This window comes from Ovis canadensis, chromosome 5, assembly GCF_042477335.2.
Source record: "Ovis canadensis isolate MfBH-ARS-UI-01 breed Bighorn chromosome 5, ARS-UI_OviCan_v2, whole genome shotgun sequence".
Taxonomy (NCBI): domain Eukaryota; kingdom Metazoa; phylum Chordata; class Mammalia; order Artiodactyla; family Bovidae; genus Ovis; species Ovis canadensis.
The window spans coordinates 93,377,937-93,397,519 of NC_091249.1; the positions used below are offsets into that span (position 1 = coordinate 93,377,937).

At 40.0% G+C, this 19,583-nt stretch overlaps 1 protein-coding gene across 2 annotated transcripts in view; it reads left to right on the forward strand.

Moving 5' to 3' along the window:
- The window catches only part of MSH3 (mutS homolog 3), a 194,903-nt gene that overhangs the window by 58,128 nt on the left and 117,192 nt on the right, over positions 1–19,583 (forward strand). For both annotated transcript variants that reach the window (XM_069590046.1, XM_069590045.1), the window contains exons 11-12: positions 616–700; positions 3,792–3,901. In XM_069590046.1, coding sequence (XP_069446147.1) covers positions 616–700; positions 3,792–3,901 — 195 coding nt within the window. The remainder of the gene's footprint in view (positions 1–615; positions 701–3,791; positions 3,902–19,583) is intronic.

Genomic DNA, 19,583 nt, shown 5'->3' on the forward strand with positions numbered 1-19,583 from the left:
AGGGGCATAAGCAAAATGTGAATTCTTTGAACTTAAATAATTTTTACTTTTTCAGTTTAGACTCTACTAAAACATTAGCCACATGCATGTGTGGTCTTGATTATAGAATAAATAACATTTGCATGTATCAGAATGTTGATTAAAAGTTTTTAAAGTGTTTATCAAGATGATCTCATGCCAAAGAACAGGGAGGACATTTTAAAGCACCTTGACATATTTTTCTAGCAAACTGCATAGCTTTTCTTGAAGAGACCCCCACTTGCTTTCCCGATACTAAAAGACTATGCTTGATTCTACTACTGGAAATTAAAAAACTAAAAAGCTGTTAATACCATTACTTCCCTTCCTTGTTTTAGTTTTTGGTGTGAGAACGGCTGTCCTTTCACATCAGTTTACCTAAGAGCACCAGCACTGATGGAAGACAATCTTCTAATGAATATTCTTCTGGCTTTTTTTGCTTTGATTTCCTATCAGAGGGCTAAAACTTTTGTTGTAAAATTGGAATATTTTACATGTTAATATTTTCCAGTGTTATTGGAATATTTCTAATGGGTGAATGTGTTTTTCTGTTTCTTTATGCACTTGCCTCATGGCTTTTATTTCATTCCTTTACAGGAATTTTAAACAGTTGTCAGGTGAAATGGAATTTATGACAATTAATGGAACAACATTAAGGAACCTGGAAATCCTTCAGAATCAGGTCAGCAAACATAAGGGCTATTTGATTCAAAATGGTTTTGAAAAGAAATTTGGGATGAAGCAGCAGTCTGTTCTTAGTAGTGCAGGTGAAACAGTATTATTTTTAGTTGGTTGGCCTGCCTCACATCTCTTGGTAATTGTACTGCTTACTTTCTTCTTTGGGGATTACATTGGGAGCTTTAGAGCATGCTTTTTAATGATTGAAGCAATATGGCCATCCTGATAATTTCTATTTTAAATATTTCTTTGGAAAGGTATCATCTTTAGAAATTAATATACAGTGGATTTTTTTTTGATCTGCTTGGTTATGTTTTTCTACGTATGTTTGTTTTCTATGTAACTTTTTGTTAAAATGTCCATAGCCTTTCTTAATTGTCCAGTGTATAAAACAAGTTTCTCTGATACTCCATTTAACTGTAAGATACATAATATGTCATTTCACAAACTTTCATCATTGCTTACTTGTCCTTTATTGATGAATGTGAAGGATAATGAAGATATTAAAATTATTGCTTTCATTCATAAATTATCATGTGAAAGAGTGAGCTACTATATTGTAAAAATAATGTTATTATAACATAAAGTCACAAAAATATAAGGTAGTTCCGAGTCATTTGAGTAAGTAGTGAAAGAGCTGAACCATCTGCTGTGAATCACTGCTATTGCTGTGAATTAAAGTAAATACTGAATTCAGTCTCCTGACTCTTGGATTTGTATATTACTGTCTGATTTCTCTCATTCAGGTTTCTCCCTCTGCCAGGCTGTCCTTATGTACTGAAGTCAGCCTTCCTGTTATGCATGAGCATTTTTATCATATCATTTTGTTATTTGGAATTTGAGCATCTTTCCTGCAGGTCTTTCTCTTCACTGCTATATACATCCCCAAGACAGGAAACAGTGGTAGGAGTAGAGCCCACAGTCAGAGCCTCCAGATGCAGCCCCAGCATTCCAAGATTTCCTTACTTCTTCTACATCCTTCCTGTTCGGGTCCTATCACAGTGGCGTCAGTTCCAAAATCAAAGTCCTAAGGCAAAAATCATCCATCATCAAAATACCCTTTAAAAATCCCTTTATTAGGACTTGGGCCTTTGTAGAAGTGGAAGCTGAGAATTAACATCTTCTGCTTGTCTTTGCACTTCAGCTTTCTCCTCCTTTACCATGAATCAGTGGAAAAGGGTCATGGGGAGAGGTCTAACTAGCAGAGAGAGCAAAGGTGTAACAAGCCTCCGGTCTCCCCCACCTGTCCCTCTCCTGCCTGAATGTGCTTCTGTAGTGCTCCATGCTCTTCCTGGGACCCTTCACTGTGGTCCCAGCAGTTGGGCTTTTGTCTCAGGATGGGCTGGTGCAGTCACCTATGTGGATTCCCCTCATAGGTCAGCTCTGCGTGCCCAGCTCGTCCTCAGGGAACCTTCCATGACCACTGTCGTTCCCGTGTGTGCTCTGCTTTAAACTCCTGAGGTCTGGAGAGGTTGTAGCACACCTTTTATGGTTGACTTCTGCCAGATGACGTCGTGTCCTCACTAGGAGTCTTTCCTCCCACACTTGAATATAAGTGCCCTGAGTGAAGTGAAAGTGAATTCGCTCAGTTGTGTCCGACTCTTTGCGACCCCATGGACTGTAACCTATCAGGCTCCTCTGTCCATGGATTTTCCAGGCAATAGCACTGGAGTGGATTGCCATTTCCTTCTCCAGTGGATCTTCCCGACCCAGGGATCGAACCCAGGTCTCCCACATTGTAGACAGATGCTTTACTGTCTGAGCCACCAGGGAAGTCCTAAGTGCCCTGAGGGAGGGACCATGTCTTAATATACCTTTGCCAGTCATTCTGCTGAGCACACGGGAGGTGTTCTATGAGTACCTGTTTGTTGATATGAAGGAAAAGGAAAAAGCAAAAAAAAAAAAAAAAATCAGATGAAAATTGTAACTCTGTGTTCCAAATAAAACACACCTATTAATAGACATTTTGTATTACAGTGAAACCTTGGTTAAAATTAAATACAATCTCTAGTTAATTGTAAATTTTTTCAATGGTTTAACTTTAAAGTAGCAAAGCATAGATAAATTTTTGCTAAGGATTTAATAAAACAGGCTAAAATCAAACCCTCCAGGGTACAGTCCTAGAGTGCAGTGCACATTCACTTCTTTCCTTAAGAGAGAGAGTGTTGTCATGAGACTGTCTTTAGAATGGCAACTCTTAGGTAGTGGGAGATACTGAATTGCCAAAGGAACATGAAATTATTTTCACTGTGCTTTCCTAAGGCAGGAAAGGATGCAGTTATATTTTTAAGGTGTTTAGGACAGATGTTTAATTTTTATTTTTTTATTTTTTTTAAATTTTAATTTTTACTGTATTTTACTTTACAGTACTGTATTGGTTTTGCCATACATTGACATGAATCTACCACGGGTGTACATGCGTTCCCAAACATGAACCCCCCTCCCACCTCCTTCCTCATATCATCTCTCTGGGTCATTCCCATGCACCAGCCCCAAGCATCCTGTATCCTGTATCCTGCATCGGACATAGACTGGCGATTCATTTCTTACATGATAGTATAGACTTCTCAGTAATTTATTGTTAGTTAAAAACTACACATAAACTGTATCTTTCTTATGCAAAATGTCAATACTTTGTGTGTGTTTATGTGGATGTGTGTATATGTGTGTGTGTGAAGTTGCTTCAGTTGTGTCCGACTCTTTGCAACCCTGTGGATCTTAGCCCACCAGCCTCCTCTGTCCATGGGATTCTCTAGGCAAGAATACGGGAGTAGATTGCCATACCCTCTTCTAGAGGATCTTCCTGACCCAGAGATTGAACCTGTGTCTTTTATGTCTCCTACATTGGCAGGCAGGTTCTTTACCACTAGTGCCACCTGGGAAACAGAATGTGTGTATATATGTGTGTGTATGTATGTATATACGTACACATTCATTCATCTAATGTATGAACTCCTGTTTTGAGCATAAAAGCTAAGCATGTGTAACATTATCATTGGGATATATAGAATAATTAGGGCACATGAACAACTGGCAATTTTGGTCCGAATACAATCATTAAGTTAATAAAACATGCTTTCTGGTCTTTTTTTTAGACTGATATGAAAACCAAAGGAAGTTTATTTTGGGTTTTAGATCATACTAAAACGTCATTTGGGAGACGCAAGTTAAAGAAGTGGGTGACCCAGCCGCTCCTTAAATTAAGGTAAAAGGAATTCTTTTTTGTGTTTCATCTGAAATTATATACAATTATGCAATTAAAGGTACATCAGCCTCCTTAAAACCAAGGTCACCATGGTTTATAAGAACATCATTTTCAATTGGGGAAGATGTCGCTTTGTAGCTGGTGATAGACTGTCTAATATCATGAGGATTTTTTCCTTGTTCCCAAGAATGAGTCTTTGCAGTTGAAAGACATGGGATCTACCTGGGGAGAGTGAGGTAATCAGTTGGTTTGGGTCATCAGTAGCATAGGGTGTAGGGAGAGAGGGGCTGGGAAGATGGGGCACTGCCTTTTGTTGAGGGCTTTGCAGGCTGGGCTGAGGAGCTAGTAGCCAGAGGAAGTTAATCCAGTGGCTCTGCACACGGGAGTGATGGATCAGAGCTGGTGGGTGTAGGGGGATGCAGAAAGTAGTGACAGGTAGGGGACAAGTTCGCAAGTTCACACAGAGGACCTGTGAACCTGAGCTAGAGAAGGAGCAGTAGGAATCTGAAAGAGGGCTCAGGTGTGAGATGTTTAAGAGAGTAGAATGAGTAAACTAGGAGAGCTTTCAGGAAAGGTAGGTGAGTCTAGTGCCTAAGCATAGTGGTCTCCAGGCTTGTCTGCACATTGAAGTCATTAGGGAAGCTTCGAAATACTTACACCTGTGTCCTGCCCCCACATATTGTGACTTATTAGTGTGGCCTAGGAGTTGGAATTTTTAAAAGCTCCCTAGATGATTCTGACATGCAGATAGATTTGGGAGCTGTGACCTGTGCCTCTCACTTAGTAGGAGTCCCAGGAATGTTGACTGAATGACGAATGCTGTTATCTACTGTGCTTTTGCTCTGACCCAGTATTTAATATTCAAATCATCTTCTGAGGTAGATCCTTGAGATGAGTAAAGAGATTCAGAGAGTTTCAATAACTTGCTCAATGTTTCACGACTAGGTGGAGCCTAAAGGTAAGATCAGCATTGACTCCATCCTGAACAGCTTCCCATATGGACTGAGCAGAGAGGGGCTGGTGCTGGTGCTATATGAGTGGGCTCTGTCAGCTGAGTCAGTCTCACTAAGGCCATAGCCCATCAGCCCCGGCATACCGCGTTCTCACTTTTGCAGTAGTACAATACCTTCTCACAGGGCTGCTGTAAGGAACAGAATAAGACAGTAATCCTAACTGCCGTTTTTGAGCTCTTTATCATATAGCAAGCACTGTGCTGGGGCTTTACATGCATCGTCTCTTTTAAACTGCACAACCACCTCACTCATGGCTGCATTTTATGCTGGCTTAGTAAATAGCCATCTTTGGCAAAGGATAGCAGATGTTGTCACTGTTGGTCATAGGCTTTAAAATACTGTTTTGATGATGATAATTACTAAATCACTTCAGGTTTTAGTGGGTTATTACGATTTCTTTTCTTGACCATAAAGACCTTCAGGTAGTGAAAACTGACTAGGTAGAGATGAAATTCTGAAAATGGAAGTCTCTGCTTTGGACCAGCATTTGTATGAGATAAAGAGGCTTCATGGAACAAGAGCAGGCAGTCTATGGACAGCAGTGTAAGAAGCATTGCCTTCTGGCTGAGCAGCCACACCGTTCTTACTATTTTTTTTTTTTTCATTGGTTGAAATATTCAGCAGAAACAGACTTACTAGCAGACTTTTTCCTGTAAATGAAAATTTTTGTTTCTGTTGTTAAACTTGTTTTGTATAAAGAGGATTAATTTGAGATGAATTCAGTAGACCATGTTGTATGTTCCTTGTGGGTTGATCATATTCTTTCTGGGATCCTCTCTTTCCAGAAAGGCTGAGAGAAAGCACTCCATGCATTGAGCTCCAGTGCTTTCAAGTACGAACATTAGACCATCCTAAAGTGTATATAGCTGAAAACAAGCACACAAAGCTTCTTCTTTTGCTCTTTTTATTTTAGGTCATAGTTTTGAAACTGTAAGATGTCTAATCAATTAAAACTGACTTCAGAAGAATTCCAGTTAAATCTTAGTTGCGCTTGCAACCTATTCCAAATACCTAGAGAAAATCTTTAGCTGATTAGTCAGTTGTTCAGCTGAATAGTCGTTGTTGTTTTAATGCTAACATTCGGTGCCATGGTGATCATGTCAGTTGTTTATCCAGGCTAATATTCTGTCTCTGACATTGGCAACCAAAGGTTAGTTTAGGGCTTAGTTTTCTTCTATCGTGAGATCATAGGAAAATTATTGGTGGCAAGGGAATTCAGCATGATGTAAGGTGGGTTTCCCTAAGTTTTTCAAGAGCCCGTTATTTGTCAGTCATCCATGAATTCTCTTAAATCCCTTTATATTTTTATAAACATATATATTTTATATTTTTAGTCTATTTGAATTCCCAGCACAATCACAGTTCATAAATTCAGGACCAGGTCTTTCAAGTTTCCGAGGGTTTTCCACTCCCACTACTTCTTATTCTGCAAAATGACTTCTTTGGTGCAGGATTTTCTAGTGACTTTCTAGAAAGTATAAATGGCTTTGACCCTATTCTTATTGACTGATTCAAAGAATTCACTTGGGTTGTTGAGATCAGATTTTACTCTATTGAAACCACATTGGCCCGTATAAATAGGTTATGCTTCTTATGTGTGATGACTTATGCTTTTTATCAGTTCTCTAATTTAGGCAGGAAGCTTCTTCAGTGTAGGTCTCTGGTTTCTTATAAATGAATGTCATGTTGGTAAGCCATTATTCCTAAGACCTTTTAAAATTAAATAAATTATATTGAATTCATTTTTTCAAGGTCCAGTGTTTGAATTTTTTCTGTTTCTTTTCGTTGATAAGTTGTGTCAATCTTATATATATATACCGTATGTACCTTATTGGTTTTGTCCACAAATCCCAAAATGCAAATTCTGCTTGTAAATACAGTAATGATTGGGCAGGTAGGAGCAGGGGAAAGAAGACTTTGAGAAATGTGGCATGAGTCTCTAAAATGATATTTTAGGCAAAAGATTAGTTTCCAAGGCGGATCTGGTCATCATAGAAGTAGTATTAAAGATTCAGTAAAAACTTACTCTGTATTTTGAAATATTAACAAAAGTAAGTTCTGAGCTTTCTCCATAAGTACTTCTTTTTCTGTTATTATTTAGTCACTAAGTTGTGTCTGACTCTTTTGCAACCCCATGGACTGTAACCCACCAGGCTCCTCCCTCTGTGGGATTTTTCAGGCAAGAGTACTAGAGTGGGTTGCCATTTTCTTCTCCAGGGGATCTTCTTGACCCCGTGTTCAAACCTGCATCTCCTGCTTGGCAGGTGGATTCTTTACCACTGAGCCACCAGGGAAGCCCACCTCTTTTTTGTTCCTGCACCTTATCTGTTGTTGTTACCTGTGGTTCTCTTCCGGGGCATCTTCTCACTTTCAGCGCTACTTAGGGTCTTACCTGTGGCCGTGGCACCTCCTGTAGCTTCATGTGCTGATGGCTTTGTCACCATCCTCTCCCCCAGTTCCAGACCCACACATCCGCTAGCACGTTTCTGCCTCAGGAAACGTTCCGCATGAGTTGCAAAAGAAATTGGAAGTAAGACCATTTCCTTCAGTGAGAGAGTGATCTCTTGGAAATGCAGCTCTCGTGTGTGTGTGTGTGTGTGTGTGTGTGTGTGTGTGACTGCATGCCCATACAGGTGTGCATACACACTTATAGAACAGCAGATTATTGACCACAAAGGGAACCTGCTCTCGTGTGTGTGTCTGTGTGTGTCTGTGTGTGTGACTGCATGCCCATACAGGTATGCATACACACTTATAGAACAGCAGATTATTGACCACAAAGGGAACCTGAGAAATCAGTTTCTCCACTCTTAGTGGAGGAATTATTTTGACCAGTGATGAAAATTGTCTGTAAGAAGTAGTATTATATCATCTTGCCTTTTTGTAAAATCACTTTTAATGAAAGACACTCAGATGAAAGCCTTTTTGTAAAGACTTTGTTTATCAAGAAGGCTAAGTATCTCCACCGGTCTGGTCTTGCCCTTCTCTGTTTCTGTCTGCACTACCCAAAGATGATTAAAAAAGAAATGTGTATCTGATTATGTTTTGCTTTCCACTATTTACAGTCCTCACAACACACTGAGGTGTAATTTATTTCTGGACCTTTGTACAGTCTGTTCCCTTTTTCTAAAATGGAAACTACTCATTTTTGTTTCCCTCCTAATTTCCTGGCTGCTTCTTCAAAGTTTCCTTTGCTCTCCGTTCATCTCTGTATTTTTTTTTAATTTGTTTTTTAAAGATCTTCTCTTTTTTTTTTTTGATATGGACCATTTCCAAAGTCTTTATTAAATTTGTTGCAATATTGTTTCTGTTTTACATTTTGGCCCCTTTTGGCTGTGAGGCATGTGGGATTCCAGCTCCCTGACCAGGGATCGAACCCGCACCCCCTGCATTGGAAGTCGAAGTCTTAACCACTGGACTGCCAGGGAAGTCCCTTTCTCTGTGTCTTTAAATGTTGGAGTTCCTGAGGCCTGAATCTTAGGAGCTCAGTTTTCTTCCTTCCCTTTTCTTTCCTTCCCCTCCTCTCTCCAATGAACTTACCGAAACCAGTGACCCTAAGTATCAAAATGTCAGTGATTCTCAAATTTATGTCTTTTGTCCTTAACCCTCCTCTAATCTCCAGGCTTATATTCAACTTAGACTCCTAACCACATAGGTGTATCACAAGCATTTCAAACTTAACATACTTAACCCTATTCCTCCTTCTGGTTTCCCTGTTCTAGGAACCAGCTCCTCCACCTCGTGAGGTTCTTGGGCCAGAAACCTGGGAGTTACTCTGGACGTTTTCCTTTTGACAACCACATCCAATCTAAGTCCTTTTGTTTTTATCTCTAAAATATATCCATAGTCTGTATGTGTCTTGCCATCTTGACCACTATTAGTCAGTTCAGTTCAGTCACTCAGTCGTGTCCAACTCTTTGCGACCCCGTGAATTGCAGCACACCAGGCCTCCCTGTCAATCACCAACTCCCGGAGTTCACCCAAACTCATGTCCATCGAGTCGCTGATGCCATCCAGCCATCTCATCCTCTGTCATCCCCTTCTCTCCCTGCCCCCAATCCCTCCCAGCATCAGAGTCTTTTCCAATGAGTCAACTCTTCACATGAGGTGGCCAAAGTACTGGAGTTTCAGCTTTAGCATCATTCCTTCCAAAGAATACCCAGGCCTGATCTCCCTTAGAATGGACTGGTTGGATCTCCTTTGCAGTCCAAGGGACTCTCAAGAGTCTTCTCCAACACCACACTTCAAAAGCATCAATTCTTTAGAGCTCAGCTTTCTTTACAATGCAACTCTCACATCCATTCATGACCACTGGAAAAACCATAGTCTTGACTAGACGGACCTTAGTCGGCAAAGTAGTGTCTCTGCTTTTGAATATGCTGTCTAGTTTGGTCATAACTTTCCTTCCAAGGAGTAAGCGTCTTTTAATTTCATGGCTGCAATCACCATCTGCAGTGATTTTGGAGCCCCCAAAAATAAAGTCTGACATTGTTTCCACTGTTTCCCCATCTATTTGCCAAGAAGTTATGGGACCAGATGCCATGATCTTCGTTTTCTGAATGTTGAGCTTTAAGCCAACTTTTTCACTCTCCTCTTTCACTTTCATCAAGAGGCTTTTTAGTTCCTCTTCACTTTCTGCCATAATGGTGGTGTCATCTGCATATCTGAGGTTATTGATATTTCTCCCGGCAATCTTGATTCCAGCTTGTGCTTCTTCCAGTCCAGCGTTTCTCATGATGTACTCTGCATGTAAGTTAAATAAGCAGGGTGACAATATACAGCCTTGATGTACTCCTTTTCCTATTTGGCAGAGAGTATTTGTCTTTCTCTGTCTTACTTATTTCACAAAGCATAATACTTTCTAGGTCCATCCACATTCTTGCAAATTGTAGAATTTCATTCTTTTTTATGGTTGAGTAATATTCCATTGTGTATACATCACAGATTCTTTATCTGTTCATCTGTTAGTGGACACTTAGTTACTTCCAGTTGGTTTTTCTAAATAGTGATCATGTGATCGTTGGGGTACATGTATCTTTTTAGATTAGTGTTTTTGTTTTCTTTAAAGGTATATCCAGCAGGAGAATTACTGGGTCATATGGTATTCTATTATTAGTTTTTTGAGAAGCCTCCATACTGTTTTCCATATTGGCTGCAACAGTTTACAGTCTCACCAATAGTGTGTTGTTGTTCAATCACACAGTCCTGTCCGACTCTTTGTGATTCCCATGGACTGCAGCTTGCCAGGCTTCCCTGTCCTTCACTGTCTCCCAGAGTTTGCTGAAATTCATGTGCATTGAGTTTGTGATGCCATCCAACCATTTCATCCTCTGTTGTCCCCTTCTTCTCCTGCCTTCAATCTTTCCTAACCCCAGGGTCTTTTCCAGTGAGTCAGCTCTTTCCCTCTGGTGACCATAGTATTGGAGTTGTAGCATCAGTCCTTCCAATGAATATTTAGAGTTGATTTCCTTTAGGTTTGACTGATTTTATTTCCTTACTGTCCAAGGGACTCTGAATGGTCTTCTCCAGCACCACAGTTCGAAAGCATCAATGCTTCAGCACTTAGCCTTCTTTATGGTCCAGCTCTCACATCCCTACATAACTCCTGGAAAAACCATAGTTTTGACTATATGGGCCTTTGTCAGCAAAATGATGTATCTGCTTTTTTAAAATGCTGTCTAGGTGTCATGAATTTTCTTCTAAGGAGCAAGCATCTTTTAATTTCATGGCTGCAGTCACAGTCCTCAGGGATTTTGGAGTCCAAGAAAATAAAGTCAGTCACTCCATTTTTCCCCCTATCCATTTGAAGTGATGGGATCGGATGCTAGATACTCAGTTTTTGAATGTTGAGTTTCAGTCTTTTTCACTCTCCTCTTTCACTTTAATCAAGAGGCTCTTTAGTTTCCCCTTTGCTTTCTGCCAATAGGGTAGAGTCATCTGCATGTCTGATATTTCTCCCAGCAGTCTTGATTCCCGCTTGAGCTTCATCCAGGGTGGCATTTCACATGATGCACTAGGGTTCCGTTTTCTCCTCTCCAACATTTATTTGTTGACTTTTTGATGATAGTCATTTTGACTGTTGTGAGGTTATAATTTTAATATGGTTTGATTCACAGTTTTTGATAATCAGCGATGTTGAGAATCTTTTCATATGCCTGTTGGCTATCTGTGTATCTCCTTTGGGAAAATGTCTATTCAGATCTTCTACTCATTTTAAAAATTGTTTTATATTGAATTATATGAGCTATTTATGTATTTTGGATATTAACTCCTTATTGGTCATGTCAGTTGCAAATAACCTCCCAATCAGTAAGTTGTATTTTTGTTTTATTGACAGTTTCCTTGACTGTGCAAAAGCTTTCAAGTTTAATCAGACCTCATTTGTTTAGTTTTGCTTGTTTTTCTTTTGTCTTGGGCTGCTGCTAAGTCACTTCAGTCATGTCCGATCCCATAGATGGCAGCCCAACAGGCTCCCTGTCCCTGGGATTCTCCAGGCAAGAATACTGGAGTGGGTTGCCATTTTCTCTTGGGAGACAGATTCAAAAACATATTGCTATGAGTTATGTTGAAGAATGTTCTGGCTATGTTTTCTTCTAGGAATTTTATGGTTTCAGGTCTTACATTTAGATCTTTGAATCCATTTTGAGTTTCTTTTTTCTATGGTTCAAAGGTGTGTTCTGATTTTATTGATTTACGTGTCACATCTAGTTTTTCCAGCATCACTTATTGAGGAGACTGTCTTTTCTTGCCTCCTGTGTCATAGATTAATTGACCATAAGTGCATGGGTTTATTTCTGGACTGTCTACTCTGTTCCATTGATCTATACATCTGTTTCTGTACTAGTACCATACTGTTTTGATTACTGTAGCTTTGTAGTATTATTATTAAGTGGATATTTATTATTCATTGAAGGAATAATTAAAAGAGTAACTCATTCAAGATCTAATTCAGATCCTGCCTCTGAGAAGTCCTTCTCCCTCAATCCCCACTTCATCCTTGTAGAAAGGTGTCTTCCCTCAATTTTGTTCTGCTTCTTACTCCTCCACCCCTGACACACACACAGAATGCATAATGGGGCTAATAGTGCTTTTAATGTAATAGGTGATCAAGAAATTATGAACAAATGAATCCATTTAAAAATCTTAGGCTTCTAAGTAGGCTTTGAAAATAAAAGCACATCTATGTAAGGGAAGTTTATTTTTCTTGGAAAAACTCCTTGATTTAAAAGACCCTTAGAAGCAGTTGTTTCTTTTCATGTGATTCCTTGTTTTAGTGCCACAGAATTAGTTCTGAGAAATTATTTCTTCCCTTCTAGTGGAATAGTTGTTTGGTCTGATGTGAAAAGGTGGTATTTAACCATGGAAGAAATGGTGTTGCAACATCTTGCGTTCTTGTCAAACCCCTCATAGGATTAGAAGTTACTCAGAGAAAGTCATATGACTTAGTAAGGAATCCAGGCTTGGTGATAAGAATCAGGCATAGCTAGTTTTAAGTATCATGTAAAAAAATCTAGCTTATAAGTCTAAACTCATCTGAGTCAGACTTTATTTGCTTAGAAATATTTAGGGTCATTATGATTTTCATGTATGGCTTTTTAAAGTCCATATCAATAGAATCTGAAGTACATAATGGGTCTGTTAGTTTATTATGGGTGCTGAAACGAAGTACCAGAAACTAGGTGCCTTAAACAGCATGAATTTGTCTCACAGTTCTGGAGGCTAGAAGTCCAAGATCAAAGCGTCTGTGCGTCTATGAAGGAGAATCTATTCAGTGTCTCTCTCCTAACTTCTGGTGGTTTGTTACCAATCTTTAGTGTGTCACTTGGCTTATAGATGTGTCTTTTTTTTTTTTAAAGGGATAATGCCTTTTGTTTTTTTCCTGTGTGTGTTTTAAATTTTATGTATTTATTTTTGGCTGTGCGGAGTCTTCATTGCTCTCCACAGGCTTTCTCTAGCTGTGCCGAGTTGGGGCTACTTTCCAGCTGTGGTGCACACACTTCTCATTGCTGTGGCTTCTCTTTTGCAGAGCATGGGCTGTAGGGCACGCAGGCTTCAGTAGTTGCAGTTCACAGGCTCTAGAGCATGTACTCAGTCGTGGTGGTTCACGGGCTTGGTTGCTCCACAGCATCTGAAATCTTTCCAGACCAGGGATGGAACCCATGTCCCCTGCATTAGCAGGCGTTTTCTTACCCATTGCACCACCAGGGAAGTCCAGTGAGTCATACTTATCTCTGCCTTCATGTTCGTGTGGTGTTTTCCCTGTGTGCTTCTCTCTTCATACGGCATTCTTTCAGCAAGAATATAGTCATATCGGATTAGGACTGTTCCATTATGACCTCATCTTAACCAATTGCATCTACAATAACCTTACTTCCAAGTCAGGTCACATTTTGAGGCACTGGGGGTTAGGTCTTCAACACATATTTTTGGAGGGGACACAGTTTCATCCACAACAGATAGGCTTAGTTATTTCATATTTTTCCTTCTCTTGGCACAGACAGATCAAGTGTTCTCCTCTCTTGAATGGAAACAAGTATTTTGATTATCATTTAAATGTGTCATACATTTTTATTCAACATCTGAAGTGAGATGGTAGAGAACACTGAATTTGTAAGTTGCAAACATTCTGTATTTTTATGCTTGTAGTACAGGACTCTGAAAAATCTTTCATCTTCCTTACCTTTGAAAAACATTCTGGATTGTGTCTGTCCAGGTGTAGGTATTTATGCAAAATGTTTAGATTGATTTTAGAGATGAAAAGAAAACTTTATATCTTTTAAAAAAGAAAGGAAAATATTTTGCTAGGAAGGAGAAGATGTTCAGATCTAAGAGTTGAGGAAAGAAGAGTAGCCAAGGTGGGAGGAGGGAAGTGCTGAGGCTTGAGAGCTGAGTTCTGGTCTGTTCCTCTCTGTTCCAGTGTCTATGTGGGGGAAGTAGGAGATGAAAACTCAAAAGGATCAAATGCATAGAAAGAAGATGGCAGGGGTTACTGCTTCTGTTTTATAGATGAGAAAAAGTGACATTCAGGTTCATTATCCAAGATCATCCAGCAAAGCATGTAGGCGCATATCTGAAAGCACAGTTTTGGAGTAAATGAGACACTAGAGCTTGAGTCCAGATTTGCTCACTCATTTCTGTCACGTGGGACAAGTTATGAACTTTTGAACACTTCAGTTTCTTCACTTGTAAAATGGGAATTGCACCACCTACCCTGTAGTGATGTTGTGGGGACCAAATGAGATGGTCTGCATAAAGGGTTAGTATGGTTCCTGGCACCAGTCACACAGTCAAGAAGGTGGCTGTGGACTTTATAATACCCCCAAATTGGAAGCAACCTGGTTATTAGGAGGGGAGTGCTAAAATAGTTACCTGGTCATACATTAGAATACGGTATATCAGTTAAAATGAATGACTCAAGTCTACATCTTTCAACATGGATAAATCTCATAAAAGTAATGTTTATGACATAAGACACGATAACCCATTTATCTAAATTTTGTAACACACAGTAATACTGTGTGTTGTTTATGGTTTCAGACATACGTGGCAGAAATACAAGAACAGTAAGTAGAAAGAATGTTTAATAACATGAGGAAAATGGTTACTTCTGGGAGAGAGGAAAGGGAAGGAAAAATGGGTGGGGGAGTGTTTTCTGTGTGTTTTATTTTTAGAAAGTAATAATATAGAGAAAGTATACATACACACATATACATATATATTTGTTAAATGGTACCGCTACCACCCTTCATCACCATCCTGATTAGGTGACAGTGAGATGCAAACTCAAGCCCATCTGTCTGGAAAGCCCATGTTAGACTCCAGAGCATTTATTTTTCATCATCTTGTTTTAGAAAGATGGGAAGTCAGTCTTGACTGGTGAGATGACCTGGCCGGGGGCTTCCAGTGGTGAAAGGAAGGAGGCTCTGTGCCCATGTTGTCAGTTGTCCAGTATATGTCCCCATCAGTTCTCCGGAATCTGGCACTTCATGTGCTGTGTCTTTTGCCTGTAGCTATAGTCAGGATTTTGGAGAATGTGCAAGGGCTACTGGTGAGTAAGTGGAGTCTCTGTGTGAGTCTTTCTCGGAATCATACAACCATAAGCTGTTGAGCATTGTCATTGTATGTGGCCAGGCTTGAATCACAACCTTTCTCTTATTTAATGCTTTAAGTTGACCCAGTCCTGGGGATTTAGGAAGCTCAGCTTTCTGTTCTGATCAACCAAGTGCCCATTAACACTTAGTAGTATAAGACAGGTTTTTAAAATTTTCATGTTTGGGAACGCATGTAAGAATTAAAGATATTAAAATTAAAAAAAAAAAAAGGAGTAGAACTGAAAAAAAAATAAATAAAAAATAAAATTTTGTATGGTTTAATCTCAATGACAAGACAGCGTTCCTATTCTCAAGGAGCTTCTAATCTAATTTGACCAAGGTATAATCTTCTAGTGAGGAGGAGCTGAAAGTGAAGGAAACCAACACCTAAAATAAAATGCTTGTTCTTCACTGTCTAGCTCAATAATGCAGTTGGAACAAATGAAGAATGCTTTTATAATTCAATTCAGTTTTTAGAAAGCTGCTTAAGAGAATTAAGCATGCTAAGTTTATTCTTGGAATTTAAATCACATAAATATTTAAGAAAATTGAAGCTTGTTGGTATTAGGAAGTAGGTCCGGGACTAGATTTCTGTGTAATTTTCTAGAGCACTAAGTATATTTTACTGATGTTAATTCTCTTGAATAATTTTTAAAATTTATTTATTTTTAATGGAGGATAATTGCTTTACGATATTGTGTTGGCTTCTGCCATACATTAACATGAATCAGCCATAGATATACATGTTCCCTCCCTCTTGAACCTTTTCTTGAGTGATTAAATGAGTTTTATTTTGGTAAACCCTTATGTTTGGGGTATTAGCGTTTGTATCTCTAATTCATATGCATACGTGCATGCTAAGTCGCTTCAGTCGTGTCTGACTCTTTGTGACCACATAGACTGTAGCCCGTCAGTCCCCTCTGTCCATGGGATTATCCAGGCAAGAATACTGAAGTGGGTTGTCATTTCCTACTCCAGGGGATCTTCCCCACCCAGGGATCGAACCTGTGTCTCTTAGGTCTCCTGCATTGGCAGGTAGGTTCTTTACCGCTAGCGCCACATAGCCCTAGTCTAAGTGACAAAGTAATAGAATATTATACGTTTGCTCCACTTAACATTTCATTTATTTTAGCAAGACTAAGTGCCATTTTTAACTCTGGAACTTCCTGAAATTAACTGCACGAGAAGGCCCTATTTATTCTTTGTGGTTTCCCATGATCCATGAGTCTGCTTACAAACATTCACCTGTGGTGACTCTAATCTTACTCAGTACAGTGAGACACAGTACTGCTCACAAATGGGATGGAAGAGTGGTGGGTGAAGCCTGCCTGGGGGCTGTGATTGATGGGTGTTGACCCCCTGCCTCTTCGCCTTTACTGTGTGGATGTGAGTGAAAGTGGAGAGGGGTTCTGCTGCCACCAAGAAAGAAGTGACCCTAAAAGCCTCTTACCCAAATGTCTGCCTTGTTATTGCATATGGTTTAACCAGCATCTTTTGGGATGCTTCTGTGCAGGAACCCTGAGCTGGTCTCTGCTTTGTTCTGTAGTTGCCAAGTTTCTAAGAATATGTAACAGGCCAACCTTACACCCAGGTTCATTATTCTGATTCATCTTATCCCTGTGGTCTGGCAGTCTCCAAATTGTGAAATTTATTTATAATTGTCCCCTTGTGCCTTATGGTTCCTAGTAAAAGCAAATACAGATCCTCCCAGAAGGTGTACACTCTGATCTAGGCCTCCTAGGAATTTCAAAGAGAAAACTCTGCCATAAGTTCATAAACCATAATTACAAAAGACGTGAGGAAACAAGTACCCATGAGTGTGAGTTAGTGGAAATTATAAACACTAGACATAGAATCCCAAGACCTTCAGATAGTGAGATTAGAAAGGAGAATATTGAACCACGAAATTAAAAGAAACACAAAAGGGAATCAAAACAGCACAAAAATACCATCCGAAGAAATCAGGTTGATTTTTAAAAACAACTCCATGTAGCTTTTATTAATATAAACAGTGGGTAGGATTGAGGCCTGCGCAGGTCCCAGCCTGTCCATGGTTTGGGATTGCTACCTGCCTCATAAAGCAAAGGAAAGGGTTTTTCTTCTGGGAGGACAAAAGTCGTCTCCTCCTCTGAAAAAACCTTTTACATAGTTGGTTTTGGCATTTTCCAGGAATAGAGGGGCAGGGATTGAGGCCTTATGAGTCTGGGTTTTCAGCTGAGGTATTACTGGGAAGTAGGTTCTTGTCAAATTGCAGAAAGAATTCAGAGACAAGACAGAGAGGTCAGGAAAGCAAAGTGAGGATTTATTAAGTGGAGAGTGGGCAGCCTCAGGTGAGTAGCTGCACTGAGTTTGTTTGGCAGTGTGGTTATATGAGGTATAGAAATGAAGGAGCAGAATATTCATTGGGGAGGGAGGGGTTTGGAGTTGTATACTCTGATTTTCATCCCAGCTCCACCTTCCTGAGGTGAGGGGGGATTTTTGTCCTTATTTGTCGGACACGACTGAGCGACTTCCCTTTCACTTTTCACTTTCATGCATTGGAGAAGGAAATGGCAACCCACTCCAGTGTTCTTGCCTGGAGAATCCCAGGGATGGGGGAACCTGGTGGGCTGCTGTCTATGGGGTCACACAGAGTCGGACACGACTGAAGCGACTTAGCAGCCGCAGTCTTGATCAGGAGTATCATGGTATCAGTGCATGATGGGAACTTCTTATCTTCAAGGCTAATTTTACTGTAATAAGAACATGATGAACAAAAGATTACATTCAGATGCCAGAGATTCCCTCCTTTTCCCACCTTTCTTTGTCGGCCTCCAGGACACTTATCACCCCAGAATGTGTGATTTCATGTCAGTCCAGAGGTTCCTTCTTTTCTTTGTATGCCCAAGGACTCCCATTGTTGATAAGATGTATGGTCTCCTGCAATTTGGCCTGCACCCCGCTTTCTCTGTTCATCTTTAGCTACCTGCCTGCTCAGAGGAAGAGAGAGAAGGTCCAGAGTGGAGTGTCATTATCTCCAGAACTCATCACTGTTAACTCAGCCTGAGCTTCATGAGTCATGGAAGTGGATTCCTTACCAAAGTAATAGTTTCCAAAAAAAAGAAAAGAAACAATTGGTGGGTTAGACCAGAGTAGGTGAAATAACTGAAATCCAAGATATTATCTAAAGAAATTACCCAGAGTGTAGCACAGAGAGACAGTGTGAGCAAAGTAAAAGAGACTAAAAGACAAATCAAGAATTAGGTGGTCTAACATAATCCTCATCAAATTTCCAGTAGAAGGAAAAGAGAGTGTTCAAAGAAATGAAAGATGAGAGTTTCTCACATTTCATGAAAGATGCGAATCTTTAGGTAGAGAAAGCACAACTGAATCCAAAGTGCAATTGAAAACAAACAAGAAATCCACAATTTCCTAAACTGCAGTGAAACTCTGTATGATTCTAAATGAGAGATAAAAATCCTATAGAGGTCAAGGGAGCAAAGAAAGATCACCTGTAAAGCAATGGAAATTAAATAACTGATTTAAGTTCTAATTTCCCTACCTGTTCTGTTCTTCATCTGCTTTCTTTTGACAATGTCTTTTGAATTTTTTGTGTATTTTTTTAATCATTCAGGCCCATACCCCACAAAGCTTGGGAGTTTTTTTTTTTTTTAATTCATGTGGTTTTTTTTTCTTTATTTAAGCATTTTAATTGGAGGCTAATTACTTTACAGTATTGTGGTAGTTTTTGCCATACATTCACATGAATCAGCCGTGGGTGTACACATGTTCCCCATTCTGACCCTCCCTCTAACCTTCCTCCCCATCCCATCTCTCAGGGTCATCCCAGTGCACCAGCCCAGAGCACCTTGCCTCATGCATCAAACTTGGGACTGGCGATCTATTTCACAGATGATAATAGTTCAGTTCAGTTCAGTTGCACAGTCATGTCCAATTAATTGCAATCCCATGAACTGCAGCACGCCAGGCTTCCCTGTCCATCATCGACTCCTGGAGTCCACCCAAACCCATGTCCATCGAGTCAGTGATGCCATCCAACCATCTCATCCTCTGCTGTCCCCTTCTCCTCCTGTCCCCAACCCCTCCCAGCATCAGGGTCTTTTCAAATGAGTCAGCTCTTCTCATCAGGTGGCCAAAGTATTGGAGTTTCAGCTTCAACATCAGTCCCTCCAATGAACACCCAGGACTGATCTCCTTTAGGATGGACTGGTTGGAACTCCTTGCAGTCCCAGGGACTCTCAAGAGTCTTCTCCAACACCACACTTCAAAAGCATCAATTCTTTGGCATTCAGCCTTCTTTATAATCCAACTCTCACATCCATACATGACCACTGGAAAAATCATAGCCTTGGCTAGACAGACCTTTGTTGGCAAAGTAATGTCTCTGCTTTTGAATATGCTGTCTAGGTTGGTCATAACTTTCCTTCCAAGGAGTAAGCGTCTTTTAATTTCATGGCTGCAGTCACCATCTGCAGTGATTTTAGAGCCTAGAAAAATAAAGTCAGCCACTGTGTCCACTGTTTCCCCATCTATTTGCCATGAAGTGATGGGACCAGATGCCATGGTCTTAGTTTTTTG